The sequence below is a fragment of the Saimiri boliviensis genome, chromosome 9 (assembly GCF_048565385.1).
Source record: "Saimiri boliviensis isolate mSaiBol1 chromosome 9, mSaiBol1.pri, whole genome shotgun sequence".
NCBI classification, from domain to species: domain Eukaryota; kingdom Metazoa; phylum Chordata; class Mammalia; order Primates; family Cebidae; genus Saimiri; species Saimiri boliviensis.
Genome location: NC_133457.1, coordinates 73,982,271 through 73,997,074, shown reverse-complemented (window position 1 = coordinate 73,997,074; position 14,804 = coordinate 73,982,271). Strand labels below are relative to the sequence as shown.

The window sequence follows — 14,804 nt, the reverse complement described above, 5'->3', positions numbered from 1 at the left end:
AGACCAGTCTGGCCAACATGGCGAAACCCTGTCTCTACTAAAAATACAAAAATTAGTTGGGTGTGGTGGTGCACATCTGTAATCCCAGCTGCTCGGGAGGCTAAGCCATGAGAATTGCTTGAACCCAGGAGGTGGAGGTTGCAGTGAGCCAAGATCGTGACACTACATTCCAGCCTGGGTGACAGGGTGAGACTGCTTAAAAAAAAAAAGAAAGAAAGAAAGAAAAGAGAAAGAGAAGAAAAGACAGAAAGTTTCAACAGAATGGACTTACTGATGTATATAAATATCTAACTCTATATACCTATAAAATACAGAATACATATTCTTTTCAACTGCATATAATTAATAGAATATTGGTTATTCTGGACAAAAAATAACTCAAAAATTTCAAAGAAAGATAGTGAAATGGTGTTCTCTGACTATAGTGGATTTGTGTTAGAAGTTGATAAGAGAAAAGATAACTAGAAAATCAACGATGGTTGGAAATTAAACAATACAGCTATAACAGCCCACAAGTTTAAAAAAAAGTCATAGTGGATATTAGAACAGGTTCTGAAATGAGGGAAAACTAATAATCAGCCTGGGAGGATGAAGCCACATGCATCTCCTGGCAGAGGAAGGCCTGGCAGCGGGTAAAATGGACTCTTACAGACATTCTCTTTGCACTCTGCTGAGCCCCACTGACCACACAGCCTGTGCTCTCCTGGGCCCAGCTGGTGATGTGGGCTCCAGCCAGGGTCATGAGCAGGCTTAGCAACTGCTTCTGCTCTTCAGGAATTGGCTCACCAGAGGTCTCAGAGATTCCTTTGATCCTGGTGAGCCTTACCTGCACTACATGAGGGCAAGCCAGGTGGGCTTGAGACCTCCACCGAGTCTTCTCAGGTCTGGAGCTGCAGCTAGAGGAGGCTTCCCTGAAAAGGTGTAGGCAGCATGTGGCGGGCATGCCTGTGGATCCAAAGTTCTGTATGGGACTCCCTGCTCTGCCTTGTTTGGAGATAGTGGGAAGCACTCTGTGGGGGACTGGACAGAGGCGCTGCTCGAAGGGAGTTGCTCAACATCTCAGGGCCTCTGGTGGACAGGGCTCTGTGGTACCCAGAGCTGAGAAGGGTGTCACCAGCAGCAACTGCCACCACCCCTCCACCCAAGCGACCTTGGCCTCCAGTGCGGATGCTGAGACAGCCATGTGGTGGAAGGTATCCCTGCTTGTGATGCTCATTGTACTGAGCACCCATATCTGGACCATTCAAAAAGAATTCGTAGACATCAGTAAGGACCTAGATTATTTTGTGGCATCAGTGGAGTTTGCTGTGGCTCAGTTCAATGAGGACAATATGGGGGAGTTCACAAACAGGTTGCTGGAGGTCCAGCGCACCCAGCAGAAGGTGAGTGACAGTCATTTTGTCTATTTCCAGAACTCTCTTCCCCAGCTGAATAGCCCAGAGCCAGTGGTGATGGCAGCAGGGCTCTGGGTGACATGGGGGGGGGTCCCATGTCTGCACCACACTTCTGAGGACAGGGTTCAGGGACCCTTCTTCCTTCAGAGGGCACACAGCCTTCCTGATCGTTGCCCATTTCCTTGGCCATCTGCCTCTTCCTTGGATTGCATCCCCATCCCTGGACCCTGGGAGGCTGCAGGAGCCCTGGGCACAGTGTGTTACGCTGCTGCCCAACCACAGTACCTGGGGACTTCATGCTAGCTGGGGAGGGGAGCATGCAAGGAGAGGCAGGTTGTGTGTGTGTTCTTGATGTGTATGGGAGTATGAGTATGTGATTGTGTTATTGATATATGTAAAAGCATGAGCCAGGTGTGGTGGCTCATGCCTGTAATCCCAGCACATTGGGAGGCCAAGGCAAGCAGATCACCTGAGATCGAGAGTTTGAGACCAGCCCGGCCAACATGGTGAAACCCTGTTTCTACTAAAAATACAAAAAATTAGCCGGACGTGGTGGCGGGTGCCTATAATCCCAGCTACTTGGGAGGCTGAGGCAGAAGAATCGCCTGAACCAGGGAGGCGGAGGTTGCAATCATCCAAGATTGAGTCATTGCACTTCAGTCTGGGCAACGAGAAAAAACTTTGTTTCAAAAAATAATAATAAATGTGCAGATGTGTATCAGAGAGTGAATGTGAGTGTGTTGGTGTGTTGGGGCATAAGTGTGTGTGTTGGAGAGGGTTGGGCATGAGTGTTTGTTGGTGTGTGTCAGGCATGAGGATGAATGTGTGGGGTGAGTTGGGCATGACTGTGTGAGTGTGTTGGGCATGAGTGTGAGTGTGTTGTATGTATAGGGGCATGAGTGTGAGTGTGTTGGTGTATGCTGGGCATGAATGTGTGAGTGTGTCAGGCATAAGCATATGTTGTTGGTGTATGGTGACATGAGTGCCTGTTTTTGGCACATGTTAGGCATGCATGTGTGAGTGTGTTGGTGTGTGTTGAGCATGAGCATGTGTTGTGTGTATAGGGCTGAGTGTGAGTACATTAGTGTGTGGTGGGCATGAGTGTGAGTGTGTTGTGTGTATAGGTGCATGTGTGTATGAACATGTGTTGAGTCTGTGTTAGTGTGTGTTGGGCATGAGTGTGAGTGTGTTGTGTGTATAGGAGGGGATGTTGGACATGAGTGTGAGTGTGCTGTGTGTATAGGTGCATGTGTGTATGAACGTGTGTTGAGTGTGAGTGTGTTAGTGTGTGTTGGGCATGAATGTGAGTGTGTTGTGTGTATAGGAGCGTGTGTGTATGAGCATAAGTGTGTTGAGTATGAGTGGGTGTGTTGGTGTGTGTTGGGCATGAGTGTGAGTGTGTTGTGTATATAGCGGCATGCGTGTGTACTGTTCGTCTGTGTCAGGGCATAGTTGGATATCATCTCATCCCCAACATGGATTGCAGATCCCCTGACTGGGTCAGGTTTCTCAACAATTTCTAGGCCGTCCAGTGAGACCCGTGGCCCTAGCCTGCCGTGACTTCCCATCTGGATTAGTTTTCTATGTTTGGATGCTTCCTGAGTTTCATGGACTTCTACATACAAGAATGAAAATAACTTTTAATCGCTTCTTATGGAAGCCTAAGAAACATGTACAACAGCATGGTGCAGCTCTGCATTCATCTCAGTGAGCACTGGCAAGATAGACAGTTATGAGCAGTCGTCACCCACATGAAGCGGAACGGTGACATTCCCTCAGAGCCCCTCTGTGATCCCATCTACAGTCTATCCCTGCAAGGAGTCCCGCTGACCTCGTTTCTAATCCCAGGCATTAGTCTTGCCCATTTCCCACTCTGTGTAAAAAGAACCATCCAGTGTGAGCCCTCTGTGTGTGGCTGAGACTCAGGTGTAAGGCGGAGGCGGGGATTGCCGGGTGTGGTTGCCGCACCAGCAGGCTCACTGCTGCAGAGAATTGGATTGTGTGAGTGTGTCACACCCTATATGTTTATCACTCTGTCAATCTGACTGTCAGGTATTAGCCATTGGGAAGAGGCCAGTGTGTATCTGAAGGGCACTTAGTGGATCTATTCTACTGACTTCCGGAGAGGTTGTACATGCCCTGTCTAGCCCTATTTGATTGACATGATGATGTCAGTCTTTTATCCACTTTCCTACTTGTTTCTCTGCCTTTTTTTTTTTTTGATTCATGAAAACAAAATACTTAGCAGCTGTTTGTATAATTTCTTCTTGACAGATGTGGACAATGATATTTTTAATGGACTTGGAGATGGGCCGCACAATTTGTAAAAAATGCGATGAAGACATTGACAATTGCCCATTGCAAGAAAGCTCAGGAGAGGAAAAGGTTTGAGAATAAAATCAACCGCAAAGCATCATGAATCTCTCAAAAATGAAAAACAGTATCAAGGTAGGCCTTTGGGAGGAGGCTTAGAAAGGTCATCAGAGGTGCTCCTGGGGCGGAATGAGGGTCCCTGACCCCCTCTCCCACCTGGCATCAGGGATCCCTCTGTGAAGGCAAAAGGTGGGCATGTAAGCAGACAGAGCCTGGCCTCAATGCTAGGGAGAGCCTTCTGCTCACAGCCAGGCTGGCTGGACAGAGCAGGCACCTGCAGATTCCACATGGCCTCTGTCCCTGGATGAAGTCCTCACTTTGCTTCCCAGTCATGTACCTTCCTGAGACCCTCAAGATCCAGGCAGATGGTGTTCTCCCTGTGGTCCTCACTCTTCTTTGCTTATGTTCTTGGGGATCGGAGGACTGTCCAGTTTCTTTCATCAAGGTGGTTCTTTCCTTCTAGTTCCTGCGTGATAAGGATATGTCCCGGTCAGTCTGAGTTCTGACACCATCTTCCCACGACCCATACGTGATCCATGTGAGCTCAGAGGATGTCCAGAATCAGTGTAACAGGGGCAGCAGGGCTGATCTCCCCCTTCCACCTGCAGTATTGCTGTCAATCGCTGTGCTCAGTTGGTGGGTGCCCAGAGGGACCATCCCTTGGGAAGTCCTTTCTCTCCTCAGAACACCCAGGGTGGGAGCAGTTCATCCAGCAGCATGTGTGCTAGGGAGATTGTGAGGGGACAGGATGCATCAGGGGTCAGGTGATGGCCCAACCAGGCATCCTTTCAGGATCCCCAGGCTCAGGCTGGAGCATTTGGCCACCTGTGCCCCTAGTACTGGTGGAGCCTTGGGCATTTGAAGCCCGGTTCCTGGGTGACTGTTTTTGTTTTTCATTTTTAATTGTTTTTAATAGTTTTTAATACATTTTGACCCCCTACTACACGCTAAATGCTCTCAATGCATTGCATTTTTCTAACTTGTGTGTTAAAATTACTTTTTTCAGGCGCATAGCACTTTTGTCGTGGATGCCAGACCTTGGTTTTCCCAGTTCAGCCTCCTGAACAGCACCAGTAATGCAGAAACAGGCGGTGACAGAGCCCCTGGTTTTCCACGGTAGTAGTCTTCTCTTCCTCTAGAGTGTGGCAGTCTGTAGTTCTCGACCTAGGCTGCACTAGCAGAATTAAAGGCATCTTAGCACTGGCTGGGTTTGTAAACAGTTTTGCACTCTTTCCTAGAATTCATTAACCATGGATGTTGCTGGCAGCGATAAGCAAGGGAGAATTTACTATCATCATTACCTTGGCTGCAGGCGCAGAGTGTTGAATAAACCAAACTCCCCAGCTGGTTTGAGGCAGTTCACATTGGAGCCCCACTGGCTGGTTGGTGTGCTCATCCATCCATCTATCCATCCATTCCTTCATTTATTCATCCACTCATTCATTCATTCACCTTTCCATTTCTCTATGACATCATCCATCTACTCAAAAAAAATGCCGAAAATTTTGTTAACCACACATGACCCTTCTGTTTCCATCTCAGGGACAGACTCACAGTGGGTGGCTCTTTTGCAGAGGGGCCAGTGACCTTTTGCAGAAGGTCACTGAAGCTGACAGGAGGCTCTGCCCTCTGTGGACACAGAGGGCTGCATGAATGACAAGGATGTCCTCTTTAGGCTCAGAAGATGGCACCTCCAGTCCTCAGGTCCCCCGTGCCCTGTCTGGTGCATATGCTCCCCAGCTGGGACTCAGCCGGGCCTTCATACCTGTCGACACCACTCACTTGCCCTGGGAGGAGCACCGTGGTGACAGACACCCATCCTGATGAGCAAGTCTCTCTACTGGGGTCTTGGCAGGGAGCAGCCTTGAAGGGGCAGAGAGCTGAGGGTCTGGGGGAAGGGTTACATGGGTGGGCCAGAAACGCAAGGCAATGCAAAGCCCTTTGGAAGAATCTTTCCGACCTGAAGTGTCGGGGAGTCTTTCCTCCTCCATCAGGGGTTTTTGGGGACTTTGATTTGAATATTTCTTGCTAAGAAGTCTTCCTTTTTCCTGGCTGGCTCATTCCCACGAATTTCCCATAAGAGTTGATGGAACAGAAGTTTCAGAAACAGCCCTGAGCGGCTCCATCTGTCATGGTAAAAAGATGGGGCAGCTTTGGTCCTTTGACCAACCTGTGTGCAGAATTTGTAACATCCCCTCACAATCTGACAGGACATATTATATTTATGTTACCAAGGATGTGTCTATGTGGTCAGCAAGGCCAATGTATTGCCGGCTCTTGGCTCTGAGAGCACTTAGGCTGTGAGGGGCAGAGCCCTTGTACATGGACCTCATGCCTGCCATTCCGGACGAGTGCAGTGGGTTCCGGTTCGCATTGCTCGCTAGTGAAAAACCTTCACTTTCAATTCTCAGTCCACAAGGAAGGCATAGTATCCTTCTCTTTTTTCAATTTCAATTTATAATTCGAGCTCAGATGCACATAAGTGCACCAGGTGGCTTTCGGTGTTCATGCCACACTCTTTAGCATTCGGGCTCAGATGTGGGTTATTTGAGAGTTTCCTTTGATGATTCTCATGAGCCTCTAGTTGGGCACCTTGGTGAAAACAGGGGTGACCAATTCTGACTGCAGTGTCTCTTTCTGCTGGTTTTACGAAATTAGAAACATGGCCTTGGGGAACTAAAGGGCACAGCTTTGCTCAATTATTGAAGTTACAACAGTTCTATCTGTGGCGCCCACTCTTATCACAGCCTAAAAATATATAAAGTAACACATGCCAAGGCTACGAGGAAAACCAGCAATGACATCATCCTCATGGGAGAGTTTCAGGCACCTCTCTTAAGAATTGACAGAACCCACCAAGTAAAACTCAGAAGAGGCTCAAAAAATTTAAAAGCTTTCTAAACATATTTCATCTTTTGTTATGTAGAATATCATCCAACAACTGGAGACCATTCACTTTTTTTGAGCGGAGAGAACATTTATCCCAATTGAACATATTCTTAATGAATTTCAATCACATAGAATATGTTCTCGGTGAAATTTAGGTGGAAATTAGGACAGAAATGTTTGAAAACTCGGCTACGCACCTCGAAGTAGCACATGGGCTACAGAAGTCATCCCAGTGCAGATTAGGCTGCACTTTTGAAACACTGGAGTTGAAACCTGAGTAATAAACATATAAGATGCTGCTGCTGCCATGCTCTGAGGGTCTCCTCCTGATCTGGAAATGCACACGCTAGAGAATGAGCAGGCCCTTCAAGCTCAAGAATCAGAGAATTGCAAATTGAACTGGGGGAAAAGGAGAGAAGAAAGTCATAGCAAAAAGGCATAGTCGGGTAAAGGAAAAAGCAAAGACAGACAGCAAGGATGAAGAAAACCAATAGTTAATTTTTTGAAGGTCTAATAAAATCTCTAACCCTGGGCAAGGGAGGGCTGGAATTGTAGGAGGCAATCACAGTCCACACCAGCAGGAGGAGGGGCCTCAGGACAGGCCCTGCGGACCTCGGAACACAACAACGATACATTTTAATCAGACTGCTGGCAGCCACGGCAAAGATGAATGAGAACTGGGAGCTGCAGCTTCTCTGTCGGGAGGACACACAGGGGCTCAGGCACAAGCTGAGGGTGATCCATCTGACGAGGCTCGTCAGGCCCTCACCTGCCAGCCACTTTCAGGCCAGTGCTGTGTGGAAGTGCACCTGAGCCTCTGGGTCTCCTCCCATCGAGAAGCTGTAAGAAGATGGTCATAACTGTGCCCACTGTTCTGGCCACATTCCCATCTATTCCTGTGTCAGCCCTTGTCCTGCCCTTACTTCCGGTCCTCAAGGCAGTGGCCTAAGCTCTGAGACATTTTTTGTGATCATCAATCTACATGCCCTACAGGCCAGGTAGGGTCATTGCCCCAGCACGGCCCCCTTGTGGGCATTAGTGCATCCAGATCTGGCTCAGGCACCTCCACACCCTCCCAACCCGCTCATCTCCTGGCCCTGTTTCCCTCCCAGCGGCTTCCCCAGAAGCCAGACAGAGCTCAGGTCAGTTCCTCTGAGGAGAGTCTGACACTGGCTGGGCACGGGCCTAGGGAACTGCAAAGACGCAGAGCTGGGTGACAACACGAGTTGTCTCCTGACTCCTTCTCATCCTCATAGTTGCCTCCCACCCCCATCCTAGCAGGGCTCTGGCATTAGTCTTGGCTTCTCTCTGGCCCCTGCAGAGAACAGGTGTTGCAAGGCCACAGGGCAGGAGGGGGACCTGGCAAGTTGGCCAGGAGGTGCCAGAGAGGGTGGAGAGGATGGCCCAGCCCCCAACACTGGCCCCTCCCTCTGTAAGCTCCTACAGCTCCCTGAGGTCATGGACTATACAGCCAGGGTCACAGGCAGACACAGTTCTTCCCTCAGCTGCTCAGGACTCAGTGCCCATTATCATTCCTAAGCATTCCCATCACTCTGCCAGTCATGGGAAGGCAAAGCAGGTGAGCTAGAGACGCCCACCCCGGTGGTGTCAGGGCTGGGCTGGGGTCAGAGAAGGTGGCCCTGAAAATGTGCAGGCATGTTTGTTGCATGCATGCCTGTGGGTCCTATGTGACCTCCTGCCGGCCTTATTTGGAGATGATGGGAGGAACACTGTGGGGGAGTGAAGAGAGGCACTGGACAGAGGGACCAGTCAAAGGCAGGCTCAGCAGCTCAGGGCCCCTGTTGCGCAGTGCTGCGTGGGGTCAGAGCTGGGAAGGACGTCACCGGCAGCAGTGGTGACCTCCCCTCCACTGAGCGCTCCTGGCCTCCAGTGCCAACACTAGAGACAGCCATGTGGTGGAAGGTGCCCCTGCTTGTGGGGTTCATTGTGCTGGGCACACATGTCTGCAGCTGCAAATTTGTAGACACTGATAAGAACTTGGATTATTTCGCCAGTGCTGTGGAGTATGCTGTGTTTCAGTTCAATGAGGACCAGGAGGATGAATTTGCCTACAAGTTGCTGCATGTCCACAGGAGTCAACGCAAGGTGAGTGGCTGTTGTCTCTCCCTGTGAACCCCGAGTTCCCCGGCACCAGACCAGGGCTGGGTGGGTCCTTGGTCTGCAGGAAAGGACAACCGCTTTCTAAATTCTGAAAATACGCATACAATCACGTAATTTAAACGTAAGGTATCACTAGGAGAGCTTCAGCTTTCTGTTTTGCTTTCTTAATGAGGGTAGCACCTGAAAACAAGACATGAGTGTGAGCGTGTTGGTTTGTGATTGGGCACGAGTGTATGAGTTGGTGTGTGTCAGGGCATAGATGTGAATGTGTAGTCGGCGTGTTGGGGCGTGAGCCTGTGTGTGTGTTGGTATGTTGGGACATGAGTGTGTGTGTAAGTGTGTAGTTGGTGTTTGTTGGGCATGAGCATGTGAGTGTGTTGGTGTCAGAGCGTGTGTGTGTTGGTGTGTGTTGGGCATGAGTGTGTGTGTTGGTGTGTTATGGTCATTTGAAGCATGAGTGTGGTCATGGTCATATGAGGCATATGGTCATATGAGGCATGAGTGTGTTGTGTGTTGGGACATGAATGTGTATGTGAGTGTGTATTGGTGTGTGCTGAAGCATAAATGAGTGTGAGTGTGGAGTTGATATGTTGGGACATGAATGGGTGAATGTGTTGGTGTGTGTTGGGGCATAAGTGTGTGTGTGTTGCGTTGGCATATGAGTGTGTGAGTGTGTTGGGGCATGAATGCATGTGAATGTGTTGTTGGTATGTGTTGGAACATGAGTGTGTGTGAGTGTGTTGGGACATGAGTGTGTGTGGTGGTGTGTGTTGGGGCATAAGTGTGTGTGTGTTGGTGTGTGTTGGGGCATGAGTGTATGTGTGTTGGTGTGTGTTGGGGCATAAGTGCATGTGTGTTGGGTTATGAGTGTGTGTGTGTTGGTGTGTGTTGGGGCATGAGTGTATGTGTGTTGGTGTGTGTTGCGGCATGAGTGTATGTGTGTTGGGGCATGAGTGTGTGTGTTGGTGTGTGTTGGGGCATGAGTGCATGTGTGTTGCTGTGTGTTGGGGCATGAGTGTGTGTGTTGTTGACGCATGAGTGTATGTGTGTTGTTGGTGTGTGTTTGGGCATAAGTGCATGTGTGTTGGGGCATGAGTGTATGTTTGTTGGTGTGTGTTGGAACACAAGTGCATGTGTGTTGGGGTATGAGTGTATGTGAGTGTGTTGGTGTATGTTGGGGCATGAGTGTGCATGAGTGTGCTGATGTGTTGGAGCATGAGGGTGTGAGTGTGTAGGTCATGTATGTTGGGGCATGAGTGGGTATCACTGTCACTTGCATGGATTGCTATCCCCAAGGGATGTCTGCTTCCTAGACAATTTTCAGGAGAGATGTGAGTTCCAGCCTGGGAAGATTGCCTTGTTGGATTTGGTATCTCTCTCTCTGTATGTTTCCTGAGTTTCATGAACTTCTATTTACAGAAATGACTGTAACCTTTAATAACGTTTTATAGCATCCTAATAAACACACAGAACAGAAACTTAATATTTACTTACATTAATATTTGCAAAATAAACACTTTCATGCAGTCTTCACTCACATAAAGGACACAACATTGCAGCCCCCAGGAGTCCCCATCCCAGGTTACTGCCCAGATCGATCTTCCAAGGGATAGTGCCATTCTGTGTACACGGCCTGCACTGCTGTGTAGGATTCAATCATGTGATGGTCCACACCCTGTGTATTCATCACCCCGCCAATGTGACTGTCAGGTACTGGACATCAGGAAGAGAACTGTAGAAAGACTCTAGTGCATGCTTTTGGTGTAGTGAATGGATTTTTTTTTTGTAGAAAAATGGAGAATTAAAAGAAAAATTTTTAAAAAGAAACTTGAAATTAGAAATAAGAGAAGAAAGATTGCACATGATATGTATATCTTTATTTGCATGAATATTAACATTCACCTCTTCTGGCAACTTTTCTGTTTGATTCTATTTTTCTCATTCCAAAAAGAGTTTCATAGAAGTGTCTACAATTTCTTCTTGACAGACATGGACATGGACATATTTAATGGACTTGACGATGGGGCGTACCATTTGTAAGAAACACGATGAAGACATTGACAATTGCCCATTGCAAGAAGGAACAGAAGAGAAAATGGTTTGAGAATAAAATCAACCCAAATCATGAATCTCTCAGGAATGAAAAATGTCAAGGCAGGCCTTTGGGAGGAGACTTAGGAAAGGCATCCAGGGTGATCCTGGGCAGAATGACGGTCCCTGACCCTCTCCCACCTGGGGTCAGGGCTCCTTTAGTGAAGGCAGAAGGCGGGCATTTGACAGAGCCTGGCCCTCAATGCCAGGGAGAGCCCTCTGCCCGCAGCCCAGCTGACTGGACACAGGCACCTGCAGATTCCAAAGGGCCTATGTCTCTGGAGGGAGTCCTCACTCTGGGTCCCAGCCCTGTACCTTCCCGAGACCCTCGAGATCCAGGCAGATGGTGTTCTCCCTGTGGTCCTCACTCTTCTTTGCTCATGTTCTTGGGGATTGGAGGATGGCCTAGCTTCTCTGATCACCCAACCTGTCCCTCTAGTTCCTGTGTGGTAAGGATGTGTCCCGGTCATCCTCCCAGGACCCATATGTGATCCACGGGATACTGGAGCTTGAGGATACCCTGAATCAGTTACGGGATCAGTGGGGCTGATCTCACCCTCCCACCTCCAACCTCAGGGGCACCCTCCCCTTGGGGTGGGTTTGCCGCTGCTGCTCAGTTGGTGAGTGACTGGCAGAGCCATCCCTTCGGTAAGTCCACGGTCTCCCTCAGAAGACGCAGGGTGGGGGCACCTCCTCCATCCTCATGTGCTCTGTGGAGGCTGTGAGTGCACAGGAGGTTTCGAGGCTCAGGTGATGGCCCAAACAGACATCCCTTCAGGAATCCCCAGGCTCATGTGGGAGGATTCAGCCACCTGCGCCCCTCGTCCTGCTGGAGCCTTGGGCATTTCAAGCCCTGTTCCTGGGTGACTGTTTTTGCTTTTTATTTATTTACATGTGTAGTTTTTAATACATCTTGACCCCCTATTGCATGCTAGATTCTCTCAATGCTTACATTTTCTAATTTGTATGTTACAATTTTTTTTTCCAGGTGCGCTGCACTTTTATAGTAGATGTTCAATGGTGGTTTTCCCACTTTACCCGCCTGAACAGCACCTGTGGGGAGAGAAGGTGGTGACAGAGCCCATGGATTTCCGCAGCAGAAGCCCCCTCTTCCTCTGGAGTGTGACAGTCTGTAGTCCCGGATCTGTGCAGCCGGCGGAATTAAAGGCATTTCAGAGAACTTTCTGCGTCCCTGAGAAGTTTTCACTCTCCTGTATTGTTTATAAGCCATTGATAAGCAGTGGAGAATATCATTATTACTTCGGTTGCAGATGCAGAGTGTTAAATAAATGAAACTTTCTGACTGATTTGAGGCAGTTCCTACAGGGGTCCCACCGCTTGATTTGTGTGCTCATGCATCCATCCATCCATCCATCCATCCATCCATTCTTCTATTTCCTTCCTCCTCCTCTTCCTCCTTCCCTCCCTCTCTCCCTTCCTCCATCCATCCCTCCCTCCATCCCTCCCTCCCTCCATCCCTCCCTCCCTCCATCCCTCCCTTCCTCCATCCCTCCCTCCCTCCATCCCTCCCTTCCTCCATCCCTCCCTTCCTCCGTCCCTCCCTTCCTCCATCCCTCCCTTCCTCCATCCCTCCCTTCCTCCCTTCCTCCCTTTCTTTTTTCCTCCCTCTTTTCCTCCCTCTTTTTCTCCCTCCTTTCATCTCTTCTTTCCTTCCTTCCTGCCTTCCTGCCTTCCTCTCTTCTCCAGTTTCTCTATACTCTCATTCATCCACTCAAAAGGAATGCAGCACATTTTGTTAGCCACGTGTGTTCCCTCTGTTTCCATCTCAGGGACAGGCTCATCGTGGGTGGCCCTTCAGCAGAGGGGACAGGCCCAGACCCAGGGGTCAGAGGAGGTCACGGAAGCTGACAGGAGGCTTTGCTCTCTGTGGACCCCGAGGGCTGCATGAAGCACAACGATGTCTTCTGCAGGGCTCAGATGTCTTCTCCAGGGCTCAGATGTTTTCTCCAGGGCTTAGAAGATGGCAGCTCCCATCCCCATTCCCCACCTGCTCCTGATGCCTGTGTTACCCATCTGGGACCCAGCCAGGGCTTCATGGCTGCCGGCACCACTCACTGCCCCTGGGAGAAGGACTGTGGTGACAGACACCCATCTCTCTGCTGGGGTCTTCATGGGGGAACAGTCTTGGAGGGGCAGAAAGATGAGGGGATGGTGTGGTGGGGGGCATGCGTTGAGCAAAGAGACAGTGCAGCAGTTTCTGGAGGAGTCTTTCAGAATGAAAGGGCTAGGGGATCTTTCTGCCTCCATCCTTGGTTTGGGGGGTGATTTGAATATTTCTTGGTAAGAAGTCTGCCTTTTTTTTCTGGCTGGCTCATTACCATGAATTTGTCATTTATGGGACAGAATTTTCAGAAACAACTTTGGGTGGCTCCATCTGTCATGGCAAAAAGATGGGACAGCTTTGGTCTTTGACCAGCCTGTGTGCAGGATTTGTGTGTGACATCCCTCCACGATTTGATAGGGCATATTTATATTACCAAGGGTGTGTCTGCATGGTTAGTCAAACAAATCTATTGCTGGCCCTTGGCTTTGAGAGCACCGAGGCTGGGATGGGTGGAGCGCCTGTTCATGGACCCCACTGTTCTGGACAAGTGCAGCCACACCCTCCCTGAGCTCTGGTCAGCATTGCTCGCTGATGGAAGCACCTTTACGTTCGATTCCAAGTTCACAAGAAAGGCCGGGTGTCCTGCTCTTTTTCAGATTTCCCAGTTGTTTTCTACCTTGATCCACACAAAATCCCACTGGTTTCATTTTGCATTTCTCTTAGGGACCAGGCATTATCCCTATCTGTGGTGCAAAAGAAAATGTTGGCCTAAATCAGAAATACATGAAGTCTTTAGGTGGTTGGCACTTGGGGCTATGGCTGTGAAATGGTTCTTTAAGGTACTCCAATACTTTCGAAATTGTTTATTGCAGTTGTTTATTTTGTCCATGGCCTGTGTTCTTTAGTTCCTGCTCTCTCAGAAATTAAAAAACACGACCCTATTGCAGATTTCAAGAGCTGGTAGTGTCCAGCTGTCATGAGCTATGTAAGAAGCCTTCGTAGGATTGGTAAATTCTGTGCCTGCCACTCTTGTTAGTTATATGATGAACTCAAATTAGTAGATTTTTGAATAATATGTCAATATCCAAGATCATCCAGAATCCACAAATCAGTCTCGTGTCCTGGAGAAATCTCTCTGGATTTGGCTCTGTCATTACGTGGCCTGACTCAGTAGGAAGTAAAAATTTATTTGGATATTTTATCCAGTTATCAACCACTACCACATACTTCTCCAAAGTCTGAAACCTAGAAATACTGCTTTGGTTCAGTGAATGTGTACATATCAGTCAGCTGTTGACCCAGAAGTGCTGCATAACAAACCACCCCTCCTGTAGCTAACCGCAGTGAGCCTTCATTTTCAGGCACATAGGCCTACAGGCTGACTGCCCCTTGGCTGGTCCAAGAGGCTTGGCTTCACTTCAAGGTGTCACAGCTGGCCTCACTAAAGGAGTCTGCTCTAAGTGCATCCTGGGACCCTGATCACGTGATCCCAGACTCAATGGGTCACTATGAAAACATGGAACCTTAACCAATAATACAAATAGTGCAAATCAAATCAATGAAACACAATCATCTCCTATCCCATAAAGGAAGGCTAGGCTGAAGACAAAGATATGAAGAAGCAAGGATTGTCACAGATCACTACTTCTCTAATCAAACTGGGTTCCGAGTATCAGCAGCATTTGGATCACACGGGGAGACGGTTAGAAACGCAGGATCTAGGCCTTGCCTCAGACCCACAAACTCAGCACCTGCATTTTAACAAGTCCCAGGTGGTTCACGTGCAGATCCACTACGGTGCTTTTCAAACTTGGCTGCAGATTGGAACCCCTGGGGCACTTTAAAAACAGCTGACTTCCTGGACCCTCTTC

The 14,804-nt window shown here is 48.9% G+C and overlaps 2 protein-coding genes across 2 annotated transcripts; both read left to right on the top strand.

Annotated features, from left to right (window-relative positions):
- Positions 1-1,181: 1,181 nt before the first annotated feature.
- On the top strand, positions 1,182-4,887 carry LOC101034397 (putative cystatin-16). Its single transcript, XM_039479724.1, has 3 exons — positions 1,182-1,382; positions 3,669-3,779; positions 4,774-4,887. Exons 1-3 carry the CDS (start codon positions 1,182-1,184, stop codon positions 4,885-4,887), a joined length of 426 nt encoding a protein of 141 aa, XP_039335658.1.
- A 3,680-nt stretch (positions 4,888-8,567) lies between these two features.
- On the top strand, positions 8,568-11,943 carry LOC101052877 (putative cystatin-15). Its single transcript, XM_003942928.1, has 3 exons — positions 8,568-8,762; positions 10,765-10,875; positions 11,902-11,943. The coding sequence occupies exons 1-3, from the start codon at positions 8,568-8,570 to the stop codon at positions 11,941-11,943; spliced, it is 348 nt and encodes a 115-aa protein (XP_003942977.1).
- Positions 11,944-14,804: the final 2,861 nt, after the last annotated feature.